The 16,743-nt window shown below is 38.0% G+C and overlaps 1 protein-coding gene across 1 annotated transcript in view; it reads left to right on the top strand.

Moving 5' to 3' along the window:
- Lama2 (laminin subunit alpha 2) overlaps window positions 1–16,743 on the top strand; it is a 564,428-nt gene that overhangs the window by 389,063 nt on the left and 158,622 nt on the right. The window contains 2 exon segments of the mRNA XM_051175465.1: window positions 1,153–1,287; window positions 12,208–12,332. Coding sequence (XP_051031422.1) covers window positions 1,153–1,287; window positions 12,208–12,332 — 260 coding nt within the window.

Below are 16,743 nucleotides of genomic sequence, written 5' to 3'. Positions count from 1 at the left end.
GCCCTACTTAGCCAGATGTCACTCTGTTGTCAAAAAGAGGGAGGTTTTTCTGTTTGTTGTGTGTGTGTGAGTGTGTGTGTGTGTGCGTGTGCGTGCGTGTGTGTGTGTGTGTGTGTGTGTGTGTGTGTGTGTGTTGTGTGTGTTTGTCTGCTTTCTTATTTGTTTCGAGACAGGGTTTCCCTATGGCTTTGGAAGCTGTCCTGGAGCTAGCTCTTGTAGACCAGGCTGGCCTTGACCTCACAGAGATCCGCCTGCCTCTGATTCAGGAGTGCTGAGATTAAAGGCATGTGCCACCACTGCTCGGTAAGAGTGAGGTTTTTAAGAGAAGAAAAAAACACTACTTAACCAGGTGGTAAAACAGCCTCTTTACAATCCTCCGTGGTATCTGAAAACTAATGCCTACTCCTTAATCAAAAATAAAATGCTGTATGATTACTGAGACCATTGAGCCTGGAATACAGGCAGTCTCATCTCATGCTGAGGCCCTTTTTAGAGAAATCCAGTGATGTTTTTGATACATTTATATAATGAAACCTTCATGAGAATGAAACTCTTGATTTTGCATGTGTCAGCTTTGCCAGCAATTTTCTGTTGGTTTTGGATTTTTATTGCAAAATGAAAAAATACAAATCAGGAGAAGATAAATTTTATGAATGGCCCAATGGTCTCAAGACACAGAGATTTTGTTATTTTGAATGTTTTTTTTTATAATCTTTAAATCATATTTATATAAATAATGCACCCAGGAATATTTTATCTTGCTTTGCTGAGTTTCTTTGGACATTTGCTAATTATCCATCAAGCACAGAGAAGTATATTTTTTGGCAGTTGAGGACAGTGGAGTTGTTATGTTAGTCCATATGACAATGTTAGTTAAAAAAAAAAATACTAGCAAGAAAAATATACTTTCAGGCCTTCTCAGACTAAAGGCAGAAGATGCAAATGAAAGCTTTCCCTCTGCTCAAATCTGAACACATGGGGACTGCCTTCATCTGAGAACAGAAGGCTCTAACAGAAATATATAAGTGGTGCTCCCCAAATTCACATACACACATGGAGGGGCATGGACCAAGGTCATCTTTAAAACAACTGGAGGTCTTCAGTACTGATGAAGCTAATGTGCCTGTCCTAATTGCTTTCCTTTTCTTCTAGACATGTGCACAAGGATTCTACCGGTTGCGTTCTGAGCCAGGTGGCCGAACTCCTGGACCAACCCTAGGAACCTGTGTCCCCTGTCAGTGTAATGGCCACAGCAGCCAGTGTGATCCTGAGACTTCAGTATGCCAGGTAGGCACCTGCAGCTTCATGGACAAGACCTGTGCATACATTTCTCTTTCCAAATTTGCAGGTCCTCCACACAGAGTCTGATTCATCTATAGGGAATATGGCTGTTTGCTTCTAATAGAATGTATGGGGGCAAAGTATGGTTACCATGTTTGTCATTATAAGATATAATGAAAAATTATGATGGGAAAAACTCAGTTCCTCTCAAGAAAAAAGAGAATAATATCAGCTTAGTGTATGGGAGAATTCACTAATCAAAAATTATGTGATGTGTTAATTTCTAATTATAAGCAAGAGTAGTAGATTTTTCTTATGGAATTTGGAAATTATACCAAAATTTTTACAGAATTGGAATGGTAGAGAGCATGTGGCATATATAAGGTCTTGGTTTTGATTTTCAGTGTTACAAATAACAGAATAGTGGAAGAACTGAGGTAGGGAGGCAGGAAGGCATGGAAGGAGGAAGGGAGAGAGGGAGGGAGAAAGGGAGGGGAGGGGAGAAGGGAGGGAGGGGAGAAGAGAAGGAGGAAGGAAGGGAGGGTCAAAAAGAAAGGAAATGTTACAAAAGTACATTTCCCCAAATTCAACCTAAGACAAAATGGTAATATTTTAATTATTTATTAGTAATTTTGTCTGTGTCTAAAAATAAAATGTGCAGTACTTCTAGAGTTTTCTATTCTGCATTTTACATGTGCCTATCATGACCATCTTTAAGTACATTGATCACATATGCTCTAGCCTATCTATTTCTCATCTAATTGAGGCAATTCTCCGTGTTGCATCTTGCTGATGGTGCCAGAGCCCAGAACCACATCAGGGCTCTCCTGTCTTTTACCCTTGGTATTTCAGGTGGCCCCTGGCACTGCTGATTCCCTGCAGCTGAATCGCTTCATAGCTCTGAACGTCTTTCTGTCCCATCTTTTCCCTCTAGTCTTCCGAAATCTTTCCACTGGGTCTTGTAGAATTCATGGTTAGACAGCAACAAAATCACATGTAGAACTCCCCTCTTGCCCTAATGTTCTCTTCAGGTTGCTCATAGGAACCTGGCTGTTCCCTTACAGGCTGCCAGCCCTGTGGCCTTCCTATTGGTAGTCATTGTTTTCTCATATTCTGCATGTTCCTAACCCTGAAGATAGGATGGGTGTCCTTATCCCTCCCTGCCAGCCTCACATCCCATCCCTTCTCCTCCGTAACACCACTCAGCTTTGACTAATTCCCAAGTCTGTCTTTGCACTGTCTTTACTTGATCAGACGACCATCAGCCTACTGATCAGCCCCCTCACTCCCTGTTGGATTTTTCCTTGTGTCATTTCCATTCTTTAACAAAGCTACTAATGCAACCCTTCTTGATTTTAATGTCCATGAAATCAACCCTCCATTCTGCTACCTCTCAATTTCATCTGTCTTTGCAGTCTCAATTTTGATCATCTGCTTCTTTGGTCACCATCTGTTTCTCTCTTGTTCAGTCCTTAATATTTCTACATTCTAATCTTGCCATCGAGCTTTATCCATTATCTCATTTTAAAAAGCAGCTTACATCTTCTGGGTCATTCTTCAGTCTCCATCTACCTTGGTTTTCTTTTTCTTTCTCTTTCTTTTTGTTTTTCCTGACAAGCTCTCTCGCTGGCATGGGACTTACCATGTAAGCTATGTTGTCAGACCAGAGAGCCTCCCCGCTAGAGTGCTGGGATTACAAGCAAACAACACCATGCCTGGCCTCCTATTTATGTCCTGGGGATCAAACTCAGATCCTCATGCTTGGGAAGCAAGCATTTTTCTGACTGACTGAGACATTGCCTCAGTCCCTGGAGTTGATTCTTACAAGAACAAAGAGAAAAGAGAGAAACATAGCTCACATGACCTCAATGACCCCTTGATCTTACCTCTTTTTTTCTTTTTTTATTATTACTTTTCTTATTTTACATATTGATCCCAGTTCCCTCTCCCTCCCATTATCCCAAGCCCCCCCCTGACCCCCCCCTCATCCATCCCATTCTCCACTCACTTCACAGGGATCATCAAAATCTGTCAACTCATTTGGAGTAGGGGCTACGCCCTCCCTCCTGCCCCTAGGCTCCCTCCTGCCTCCCCCTCCTTGGGGAATGTGCTCCCAAAGTCCTTTTCTGTACCAGGGATACATCCTGGTTCCAAGGTCAGAGGTCCCATAAACTACACAGGCCTTCTAATTTGAGACCCATGTTCAGGGGGTCTGAGTCAGTCTAATGCTGGTTTCCCAGCTATCAGTCTAGGGGGTCCATGAGCTCCCCTTTGTTCAGGTCAGCTGTCTCTGGGTTTCTGTAGCCTGGCCTTGACCCCTTTGTTTATCACTTCTCCCTCTTTGCAGCTGGACTCCAGGAGTTCAGCTCAGTGTTGAGCTGTGGGTGTTTGCTTTTGTTTCCAACAGCTACAGGATGAGGGCTCTATAATGGCATGTAAGTTAGTTATCAATCTCAATGTCAAGGAAGGGCATTTAAGATAGCCTTTCCACTGTTGCTCAGATTGTTAGTTGGGGTCATCCCCAACTGGAAATTTCTGTACAGTCAGTTTTCTCTTTAAATCTATATGGCTTCCTCTATTATGGTATCTCTTTTCTAGCTCTCATCTATTCGTCCCCCAACTCAATCTTCCTGGTCTCACATGTTCTCCTCTCCTCCCCTTCTCTTTCTTCTAACTCCCTCACCACTCACTGGCCCCCCCCCATGCTACCAATATGCTCAAGAGATCTTGTTGCTTTCCCTTTCTGTGGGGGACCTTGTATGAATCTCTTAAGTTCCTCGTTAAATCCTAGTTTCTCTGGCAATGTGAATTGCTGGTGATCCTTTGCTTTATGTCTAAAATCCATATACGAGTGAGTACACACCATCTTTCCTCTGTTTGTGACCTCACTTAAAATGGTTTCTCAAGTTCCATCCACTTACCTGGGAATTTCAAGATTCCATTGTTTTTTTGTTTTTTGTTTTGTGTGTGTGTGTGTGTGTTTGTTTGTTTGTTTTTTGTTTTTTTTTTCTGGTGAGTTGTATTCCATTGTGTAAATGTACTACATCTTCTTTATCCATTCTTCAGTTGAGGGGCATCTAGGTTGCTTCCAGGTTCTTGCTATTACAAATAATGCTGCTATGAACATAGTTGAACATTTGTCTTTGTTGCATAAATGTGTATCATTTGGGTATATGCCTAAGAGGGGGATTGCTGGGTCCTATGGTAGACTGATTGACATTTTCCTGAGGAACTGCCATACTGATCTGAAAAATGGCTGTACAAGTTTGCACTCCCACTAGCAGTGGAGGAGTGTTCCCCTTTCTCCACATCCTCTCCAGCATAAGCTGTCATTGGTGTTTCTGATTTTAACCATTCCACCAGGAATAAGATGGTATCTCAGAGTTGTTTTGATTTGCATTTACCTGATGGCTAAGGATGTTGAGCACTTTCTTAAGTATCTTTCAGACATTTTGGATTCCTCCATTGAGAATTCTCTATTCATTTCTGTACCCCACTTTTTAATGGGATTATTTGGTGTTTTGGTGACTAGTTTCTTGAGTTCTTTGTATATTTTGGAGATAATCCCTCTGTCAGATGTAGGATTGGTGAAGACCTTTTCCCAGTCTGTGGTCTGTTGTTTGGTCTTGTCAACTGTGTTCTTTGCCTTACAGAAGCTTCTTAGTTTGAGGAGGTCCCATTTATTAGTTGTTGATCTCAATGTCTGTGCTACTGGAGTTATGTTCAAGAAGCAGTCTCCTGTACCAATTTGTTCAAGGGTACTTCCCACTTTCTCTTCTAAGAGTATCAGTGTGGCTGAATTTATATTGAGGTCTTTGTTCCATTTGTACTTAAGTTTTGTGCATGGCAATAGACATGGGTCTATCTGCAGTCTTCTATACATCATCATCCAGTTATGTCAGTACCATTTATTGAAGATGCTTTCCTCTTTCTATTACATACTTTTAGCTGCTTTGTCAAAAATCAGGTGTTCATAGGTATGAGGGTTAATATCAGGATTTTCTATTCAATTTCATTGGTCTACCTGTCTATTTTTGTGCCAATAGCAAGCTGTTTTCAGGACAATAGCTCTATAATAGAACTTGAAGTCAAGGATACTTTGACTCCTTTCCTTACACTGGAAGAATTAATCTTTCTGGAAAAGGCCAACTCTTAGTCTAGACATGTAACTCATGGTGGAGCAGTAGCATAGCCTGCATTTGGCCTTGTGTTCAATCTTTACAAAGTAAGGAAGGAGACATCAAGTCTGGGAAGGAGACAGCAAGTCTTCTCCGGGCATATTCTTGATCTCATCTCTCTCTCTCTCCCATTCAAGAACACCACACTGTTAACCTTCTATCCTATCTACAGCATAATTTAAAATGAAACAAAGACCCCTTTTGGCTCTGCTTCCTTCTAGAAACCCTCAAAGAATTGTCTATGCCCTGTCCACAGTTTTTCTCAGTCTACAAGGAATCCTGTCATTAAGATCAAGCTTCTACTTTTGGGCTTTGGTAGAGCCAATGACTCACTTTGCCCTAGAAGTCAACCTTCTTCATCTGTCATCAGAGTTGGCCACCATGTACTTCCCCATCCCTTGTGGAAGTCTGAGTTTGGTTCATTTCCTAGCCATGACACAGAATTTTCAAACTCTGTGGCTCCTCATGTTCATCCCTCTTTACTTTTCTCCTCAGTGCCCTGATATCAATACCTGGTATTACGTGGGAGACAGTGCTATTTGCATCCCTAATTACACTTGTTCCCATGGTGATATTATACAAGCATGTGAGAATCAGTACCCATGTCTGCTGTGATCCCTGTGATCCCACAGTATTTATGTGATTCTTAACTTTAAATCTTCTCTAATCATTCTAGAAGTTTTTATGCTGTGGGAAAATAATGTATTTTTTCTTTCAGTTATTTTAGTAAAGACACCTTTTATTGATTAATACGGTCTCTTCCTCATGACTCATAAATTCTAAATATATGCATAATTATTTTTCCATATTAAAGTATGCTTAAGGCTTCTGTTCAACTTGCATTTTTGTTTTTGCTACAATACTTTGCTTCCCTTAAGTTTAGAATGTGTTATGTAGTAAACAAATGTTTTTATCACACTTAATTCTTCTCATTTCTTAACTAGATGTCTATATATTCATTCTTGTGACATTTTTATTCATTATTTTGATCTATTTCCCCAAATATGTTAGTAGAATTTTGAATGAAATTGCATCAAACTTCTTTATAAAAATAGCTATATTTGTACAATTCAGTTATGCTTCTTACCTCAGGAATGTTACTGTCTTCTCGCTCTAAGCATACCATGTCTTAGAGCAAGCTGTTATAAAATATGGGTTATATATTTTATATAGTAAAATTGAATATATCACACAGTTTCATTTCATTGGTAAATATTGTAGCTTTGTGTTAGTAGTTCATTTCAGTTCATTTACTAATTAGTCTTCATAGTAAAATTTTTCGTAACATGTTTGAAATTCAATCACTTTCATTGCAACCTATAAATGTTCAATTATTTATATTTATTTTATCATTATAAATTATTGCTTTCAAATACTTGTAACTATGTTGCTTCTCATCATAAACAATATCTGTAATAATCATTTTATGAATTTTATATATTAGGAAGTACACAAAATGTTAATCAGACAAATTATCAATAGCTTACCTAATTTCTGATTTCAATATTAGTGTTTCATTGTTCTATCATAAAGCTTGGTGGGGGGAATTCATTTAAGAAATGCATTTTTTGTCATATTAAGGAATATCTTTCTATTCTTGTATTTTCAGAGATATTTCTTTCAATCAGGCTGAGATATTAAAATATAGTATATACTTTATTGTGGAGTGTGGAGATAAGAGTAAAGGCTGATACAAGATGTGATCATGTATAGTTTCATCAACTAAATGATGAGTGCCATGAGACTTTAATAACAAATATTAACTACCCTTGAATTCCAGAAATAATCATGTTTGCTTTTGGTGACATAGTCTTACTTTCTGCTTGTCTATAAATTTCAACAGATAATTTGGGGGAAGGACTCAATGCACAAGTTAAATGTGTGATTCTTCTGTAGTTTTAAAGGATTACATTTGATTCATATAATTGACTCAGAAGCACCCATAAATGACAATTTAATTTCATTTTTATTAGGATAAAAGTTGCTGTCTTCATGCTGTTTTCTTTGTTCAAATGGGTATTATATATAGTTTTCTGCCTCCAGAATCCTCAGTGGAAGTCTGTTTCCTAAGAAATCCCTAGATGAAGTAAGAAACAAATAAATACTTCTATCAAACTCACACCATTATATAAATTGTTATGCCTCAAATTTTTATATAGACCTTGGGGGAACTTACAACTTTTGAGTATAGACAACTTTATTTATTTTAGCAACAGGGCTATGAGGCAAATAGGAAACAACTACGATAACTTCGTGATTCAACTGAAGAAGCAGATGCACACCGATTCCTCTTCTGCTGGGCGTCAGCTTAGTGATGTCTGTTACACATGGCAGTGTCCCTAGCTTTGGTGGAGTGGCAAACTGCACGTCCACTATCTTGACTCAAATCCCAGCTTCACTTCTCAGTTACTGGATGAGCACAGTCAATTTCTTTAGCTTTGGTGTTACCTGAAGTTCCATATTTATCAAACAATAACACTACCAGTAATACCTCATCAGAGAGTTTTCTTTTTAATGCAGATTCAATGAAATGCTCAACACATAACTTAAAACATGACTTAGGAGGTGGTTGACCTCTAAACAGGGATTAGTGGTTAAGAGAACTTGCTGCTCTCACACACAGGGCATGTATGTATGTATGTATGTATGTATGTATGTATGTATGTATATCAAGCAAAACACTCACAGACTTAAAATAAAAATAAATAAATAATTTAAAAATAAAATTGTAAGCACTATAAATGATAATGACAATGCCCATGTTAGACTTCATTGGATGTTTTAAAACAAACAAACTGGTAATTAATAAACAGTAGAGGTAATCATTATTATGTCTAACACAATTCAAGGTTTTCTCATTGTCTTAGTCTGTTTGGGTTACTGGAACAACAACAAAAAAATCAATAAAAAAACCCAAACAAACAAACAAAAACACCACAAAGCACATTGTCTTATAAACAGCAAAATTATTTATTATAGTTCCAAAATCTGGATGTCCCTAAGGCATCAACAAATTTTGTGTCTGGTGTGTATCTGTTTGCTGGTCACAAAGAACGCTATCTTTCAGTGTCCTTGTGTGGTTAAAGGAACTTTAAGAGTGACTTCCAACAGAAGATTCTGTAAGGGCACAAATCCCAATCATGAGGGCTCTGTGGTAAATCATCTGATCACATGTCAAAAGAGATACTTCCTAAGACCATCACATTAGGAGTATGCATTTCAAAAAAGGATTAAATGACAAAGCCATTCAACTAATACCAAGCTAAAGCCCATGAAGAGATGCTATTTAGAGATGGGCACTCATTTATTCTTTTGAGTATTTTTATTTTTCCCTTCATTTATAAGCAATAAAAAGAACACATCTAATTATAGAGAAACATAAGGTTAAATAATTCTCCCAAACAAATACTACTGTGTGACTATGCTCATTCTAATACCATATAGCATTTTCAATAGAGTAGTTGGCTCATCCTAGGTTTTGGTAAGTTCTGATCTTCTTCACTGTTTCTTACTACAAATACCTCAGTGGCTATTGCTTTCCCAATAGAACTTGTTTTTCTAAGAATGAAAGATTAATACCTATGTGATATTATACTCCAAGAAGAGAAGGTATGTGCTAACGTAAGTTAGTAGACACACATATACAATGTGCCATTTAGATAAGAGGACAGAAAGGTAGAGGAGTAGACAAGAGATGTCCTCATTTGATCACTACACCATCGTCAATATTATCTCTCCTACTGACACTTCAACTAACTTACATTTTAAAGATCATGTAGTTTGAAAATGTACTATTTTTACTCCTTAATTATAATTAAGAAGAAAAAAATACAAATCCTCTTCTCTAATTTGCTGTACTGCCTGACTCATTATCAGTATCTAATTTAATTATAAGTTCCTCTCTTTGGGAAATAGATATCAGTTGAAGATTATGGTATGGGCACCTAAAAAATCTATAATCCAACTAGCACACTACATCACATGAATTAATATTATACATGGCTATCATCTTCATCTTTATATTCCAGCACCTTCTACAAAGCAGACATATTGTAAATATTTAGTAACAAAAGCCATGAGAAAAAAAAATCAGACAGGTGAACTGAATTAATTTTTTCTGTTGATTTCATATTGTCAATTGTTTGTCATAAGGTGACCTGTTAGCATGTTTTCTAGCATGCAAAACATTAGGAGTCATTTCAGCATTATGTAATGTAATATTGGCAAGATCTTATTGTGCCAGTGGTGAACACTTTGAACCTGTGCTATGGAGGATGTATCATACTGGTACTGATGTCTCCAGAACTAACTATGTCCATCTTTTGCAGCATTTGTCCACACCATTATTCTATCAGCTGTGAACATGTGGCTTGACTTTTTACCTTTGTTTGTGGGGATATCATGCATTGCACAAGCTCCTGAAATCAAGGAAAGAGAGACACTATATGCTTGTGAATCTCAGCAACACACTTATAATCCCCCATGTTTTCAAAGAGACTCTGAATAACTAGGATTGTTAATTACTTAGCTCATAACAAAATATGTATGAAGTATTGGCTATTGTCGAAGTCACTTGGACTGCCTGTAATGCAGCTTGTAAAGCAAGCATGCAAATTTCACACATTCTAATATACTACAAAAAAAAAACTCATGTGTGACCTATATGAATGTACTCAAACTTATTAGGTAGCCATAGTATATAAATATCCCTATGGGAAAAATTTTATATAAAATATTATGCACACTGTTTCAAATCATTGACTAGTCATATGAAATAGCTACACATCAAAGTTTCTAAAACAGCAATGTGAATTATATGCTTTATTTACAGAACTAGCTAGGATATTTTATTCTTTTAACCACGTGTATCTGTGAAAGAGAAACAATCCAGAGAAATTAAAATATGCTCATTTTCTTGGTATTTAAATAATGAAAAATTGCAGACTAAAGAAAAATAAAACCACATTTTGGACCTCTGTATTTTTAGTAATGATTATTATATTTAAGCAACTGAGTTCAGCTGTTACTAGTATATATAGATCATATAAAAACACAATTATTTTGTTGCAAATGCCAAAAAAATGCTGAAAACTGTTATTGAAAAAATTGTCTTTGGGGCATTTTTTGCAATTATAAAATGTGACCTTAATACCTTCCTCAGGAAACATTCCTTCAATTGCTTATTAGATGATTTAAAACCAAAATACACATTTTATTTTGTAATCATTCTCTCTCAGAGTGTTGCCATGAAGTAGGGAAAGGCTTTCACTACAAAGATAGGTGGATTATTCTGGATGGTCAAGTAAAGGAGGATTATGACATTCAAATCACAATAATACACCAGATTATTTTGTCCTGCTGACCAGTTTTCTTTTCTATTCTATACTTATTAGATGTGGTACTTGTCCTTTTCCACTTGATCAATCTTGACCCATGATTTTCATGTTGCATAGAGCATGAGCTCTTTCACTCAGTCATTTACAATAGTTTTTGCATGCTGATGTTTCATTTATGGTGGTAAGCTAGAAGGGGCTGTTAAGCCATATTTAGGACACAAAGGAATGTTGAGAAGAGAAAAAGACATTTGACATAAGAGCTGACATGAGCTATCCAGTTAAGAAGAAGAAATAATATTGACTGACCAAAGGATTTACAAATGAAAACCTTAGAGGTAAAGGAGGGGAGCCACAAATAGCAACTTCCATGTACTCTCCTGTGCTTAGCTCAATGTATATAGGCAGCACTGGCTGCATGTGAGGCTGGAGAGGGAAGTGTATATCTACATGTATCTTGTTACTGAATTATGCTTTGCTTTTCAGCACCACTTTTTAGCATATTAAAGAATAAGCCATTGCTCTGACAACACCAACTTCTACCTTACAAAAGTGAGCTATTAGCAATCCAGCTCTACATGTTTCCCTTCTCAACTCTCAACAGCAAGTGTCATAGTTTTCACTCCACAATATTCGTGGTTGCATTTTTGTTGTTGCGACTCCTAATTGTCATGTTTACTTCCTAAAGTAAACATAAATTCATCAAGGTAGGGTATTATGTTATACTCACATCACCTGAGTGCCTTACAGATGCATCCTCCTACATGCATACTAATGGATCTTCATGAAATATGATTCTACTTGATGAGAATTTTTATGCTCAGATTTTATCTTACTCTTCTCATTTCTTTATGAAAACACCTTCAAATATATCAGTGGTATACCTTTCATTATTCAAAGTAAATATTTATCAAAGTTTGCAGTGGCAGATTGGGCTTTCTATAGTGGTAATGAACCACTAACAAGATGCAGGAAATAGAAAAATAACACTTGTGATGTAGTAACAAGGCTCACCATTTTTGTGTGCATCATCTAAGTTTTCCACCTTGGTTTAACAATGAATTCCCCCAATAGGCATGCACCAGGGCCATGATCTTTTAGCACTTTCTCTAGCTCTTCATAGAGCTATAATTTGAGAGATTCTTGAATTTATATTGACTAATTTTGAATAAAATAAAAATATACACAGGAATTGATTTAGGTAAAACCAAAGATCTTTTTCATAATCTGTCGACCACACATGACATCATGTTCTTAAATGAAAAATTACCTTTAAAAGTAATTGAATCAAGAACTTATCATTGTAAACTTTATCCCACCCCCACCCCCGTAGACATTGCTGGGGAATTATATGATACAGTACATTGTAATATCTTGTGCATTAAAAGCAACTCTTCCTCTATTTTCTTTTACAGAACTGTCAACATCATACTGCTGGTGATTTCTGTGAGCGATGTGCCCTTGGCTACTATGGAATTGTCAGGGGATTGCCAAATGACTGTCAACCATGTGCTTGTCCTCTGATTTCTCCAAGCAACAAGTAAGTTTGATACTTTAACCATATTTTCCCATTAGTAATCCCATCTGCCTGGCACATTGACAGTTTATGATTTGCCAATTTTTCCTAGTAGACAAGAAATCTCAAGCCTCAGATTTTTTTAAATAAGATAAAAACACAACCAAAGTCAGTATGTGTATATTCTGTCACTCATTTTTTTAAATACTCTTTCAAGTAAACAATACTTATTGATAAAAATGTAAATATCAGCATTGACGTTATATTGGTATCCAAGACAAGCGATGTATGTGCACACAGTTTTATGAATGCACAGGACTAGTGTGAGCTTACACTTTAGCTGTGAATCAGCCATGGTGGATTGTCTCAGTGCACACCAAATTACATCTGTGGCTGTGTCCTGTCATTTTATATGTTAAATATTTATAAATAATTAACAAAAGGCAATGGAAACATAGCACAATGAAATTTGCTATATTACTAATAAGCTCTTTTTAAAAAGTCAGTAGCAGCTAGGAGCACAGTCCCCTTTCTGTCCAGATGGTTTGAGCTGGGTACCATGGAAACATCACCACAAGGGGAAAGAAGCAGTGAAGTGTCTTATTTTCATGATGTCTGAACCTTCTGCCTTGGTTTATATCTATTGCAAACCCTTCAATATTTTTATTTACCTTTTTGCTAAGACTATCTGGCATTTCTGTTAGGTGATTTGTATAATTCAATATCTATATGAGAAAGCCATTTTCCTCTAAGCATTTGTTTTCTTAAAGAAGGTTTTACAGTTTGTCTAGCATTGGAATTCTGGAAACCTTAAGTATAATAGAACCACAAAGCCATGCAGACAAAATGAACTTACACAGGTACAGGGCCATCCTGTTTCCCTGCAATTACTGCCAAAGATGACCAGGAGAATAGAGACTGTACTGGAGAAATCTTTGAGTGCCAATCTATGAAATTACTATTTAACTTCCTATGTTAACACACAGGCTTTCTTTTTTAAACAAAAAAAAAAAAATATGATCAGAGCTACACTTTAGGAATGCCTGAAATGCTGTAATTGAATGCAATGAAATGGAGTAGGGGAAGAAGAAAAGCAGAGACCAATTAAAAGGTGATTACACTAACCCAGGCAAGAGATAATGAGAGCTGGAAGCCAGGGAACAGTCACAAGACAGCAACACAGAGATGAGTGTGAGGAGCTTGTTACACACAGTCCTACACAACTGGTGCCTAACTAGGTGTGAGCGGCGAGAGTCCAGGCAGGAGTTGAGGGGTGGCGCTTTTAGCCAGCTCGCCCCCCGAAAATGGTGGAGCCATGAACTCACACAGGGAAATCAAGAGAGAGCTGCTGCTGAAGACAGGTAATTTATGGTTTAAACGGGTTCAGATTGATGTGAAAGGTCTGTCTGAATAGAAATATGCAAATAGCTGCACGGAATGGAAATCTGGAAATTGCAGGAGCAGATGAAGGAAGAAATATGTTAATAAATGAATTAAAGTCAGATTGGATTTCCCAGGCGGATGTTCCCCAAGGGAAGTGCATAGAAAGAAGGCAAAATGGGGCTTCTTTAAATGATAGAAGTCTCCAGCCCCAGAAAATGGAAAACAAATGCAAGAGAAGCCAGACAAACCAGAACCTCGGGCAGTATTGTCATTGGCACCAAGGGAAAGACGAGCAATACTTAGCAAGTGTCCAATATTGTTCTCCCAAAGAAGACTGAACAATGGTAGCAGCTTTTAGCTGGCTGGGAGGGCCATTGTTGAAAGTAGACAATAGTGGGAGGGGACTTTAGAAAGGAGTTCTAGGAAAACCTGCAAGTTTTGGGAAATTGAACAAATGCAATACCAGCTTGATTGGTTAGCAGAATCAACGTAACATCTAATTCGTGTTTTTTATTTCATAGTTTGACTTGTGTTATTTCAGTATAAATTTTATGTCAAGGAGCCTTAAAGACTCAGAACATCATAGTTGCAGCCCCAAATGGCATTCAGATTTTTCTATGCCTGTAGCCCTCCATTTATTCAATTTTCTTATCAGACATTTTTAGAGAACTCTTAGTCAAAAAGACATTGCTGATTTCATGACCCACTAATCTCACCAGCTGGAGCTTGAAACATATTAGCCTAATTAACAAAAAGATCAATGGACAGTAAGCAGGATTAAGAGGCAAAAATAGAAAAACTAGTCAGGGCAAACAGAGGCACTTTTTTCCCCTAGTATGTGAAAACAGATTCTGAGCTTCAGATGGGAGAGGTGAAGGATCTTATTTCAGTAACATCAGTTTATGTAGTTCATGAGAAATAAGAAGTAAGGAAGACTCAGTGATTGTGAGCTCACAACCACAGAGTTAGCATCTTTATCTGATGTCAAATCAAATACAATGAACTTTCTGTGGTGTTTGTTACTTAGCAGTTGGGTGTTCTACTACACACTCCCAAGGAAAGGACAGACCACTTACTCACCACTGGATGAAGACAGCATCAGAATCCTAGTTAAGCCGGGCATTGGTGGCACACCTTTAGTCACAGGACTTGGAAGTCAGAGGCAGGTGGATCTCTGTGAGTTTGAGGCGAGCCTGGTCTACAGAGCTAGTTCCAGGACAGCCTCCAAAGCAACACAGAGAAACCCTGCCTCGAAAAACCAAACTAAATGAATAAAATAAAATAAGAAACCTAGTTCAGCCTGCCTTTGCAAGCTGTGGCCCCACAGCACCTTCCCATGAGATGCCTTACAGCTTCTTGCTCATTTCCAAACATGCTTAGAAATCGTCACACTCACTGAGATCTGAGATAATCCATGCAAAATCCAGTCCAGTTCCGGGGCCACTTCAGTTGAACTGGTTTTCCCAGCACAGCATGCTTTAGTCCTTTTTCACACTACCAATGAATTTTACATTACATATTGACTTCAACCAGATTCTCTTTCAGATGCTAAAATTTTACTAAGTCATAAATAGTCCATCCTAATATCCCGAATAAGAGAGAAAACATGTGTCCTGTGCTATGTTTATGTATGGACCACACAATAATTGTACATTCCATGAAGATAAAGGTATTTTATCTATTCCTTTACCCAACAAATATTTACTGAGGGCCCAAATCAACACCATCTGAAAATACCTTCTCATTCTGGGAATGTTTAAGCAAGAAGAATAATCTCATGTCTTTCTCTCCCAGAGCTTGTATTTCTCATGAGTAAGACAGTGAACAAACAGACATGTAATGTAATATTGGTTGAGACAGTGCCTCCAGGGAAAAGCAAGTAGCCACAAAGACTGAGCTTACACCATTTTTCAGTAACCTCCACAGACAGATATGGCTGGTGCAGTGATGCTAAAGGGGGTAGCCGCATGAGCTACTGGAATGGCTGCAAGATTAGTCCAGCTGAGCGGAAACAGTGTGCTGACTGTTCAGCAGGTTAGTGTGGCTGGACTGCAGTGAACTCAGAAGAAGGTAAAAAGGCAAATGCTCACAATTTCATGAAGGCCAGAGGTGGCAGGATATGAGATAATGTGATGAAGCCACGGAAAGTAGCCCGGGTGACATTTGTACATCAAAAAGCAGTACATCAAAAGAAGGGGACAGCATTGACCCTGTGCATTTAGCAGAGGAGGTAGCAGCATACTCATTGACTAAGCTGAGGAAAATCAAGTGTGCTTTTCAGAGGAGGAGAAAATCAGCTTTAGATGTTAGAGTCAACTCGATATGTAAAGCCCTCAGGACGAAGGAGGTGGCTTAGGGCAGAATTCTGAATCTGAACTGGAAATCACATTAACAGAGAAAGAGCACAACATAGATGCAGTAAAGTAGCAGCCTGTGAACTGGGATTGAAACCAGAAGGAAGTGGTCCCCAGGAGGCCAGTCAGTGCTGGAATCCACAGAGGGTCTCCCACAGAATGAACCCCGTACATTTTACAAACTGTGCAGTGGCACATTTGAAACTAGTCACCACAGGGGAAAATAAAAAGGTGGTCACTAAGAGAGACACACGAGGGTTTCCAAGTAATCCTGCAGACAAGATGAGAGGCAGGGCTAGAGAGATGGGAGTGGGGACTTCGAGGAGAAATACTGAACACTAACTCTAGGGAGAAGCAATTCCTACACGCTCCTTTCAAAGCCTTTTGGTATGCTTGAAGGAAAAGTCAAGGTCCATCACAAAAACCACCATTCAACAGTTTGTGTCAGCTTGTCCGGGACTGCTACATTCTCATACAGTATTTTTAAAAGATATTTATTTATTGAGGACTTTATTATTTTACAGAAGTGGATTATAATTTCATTCTACTGACCAGTCTAGAACTTTAATTGAAATGTCTAGAAGCTGTTTCCTAGGCCTATGTAGGAATATTAACGTGATGTCTGTGTGCATGCGTCCACACACTTTTTCAGCATCTAGTTTTAAGTGAAAGAACTGAAAACTTGACACAAGTTCCAG

Source organism: Phodopus roborovskii, unplaced genomic scaffold, assembly GCF_943737965.1.
Source record: "Phodopus roborovskii unplaced genomic scaffold, PHOROB, whole genome shotgun sequence".
In the NCBI taxonomy this organism is placed as follows: domain Eukaryota; kingdom Metazoa; phylum Chordata; class Mammalia; order Rodentia; family Cricetidae; genus Phodopus; species Phodopus roborovskii.
This window is presented reverse-complemented; position numbering and strand designations above follow the sequence as displayed.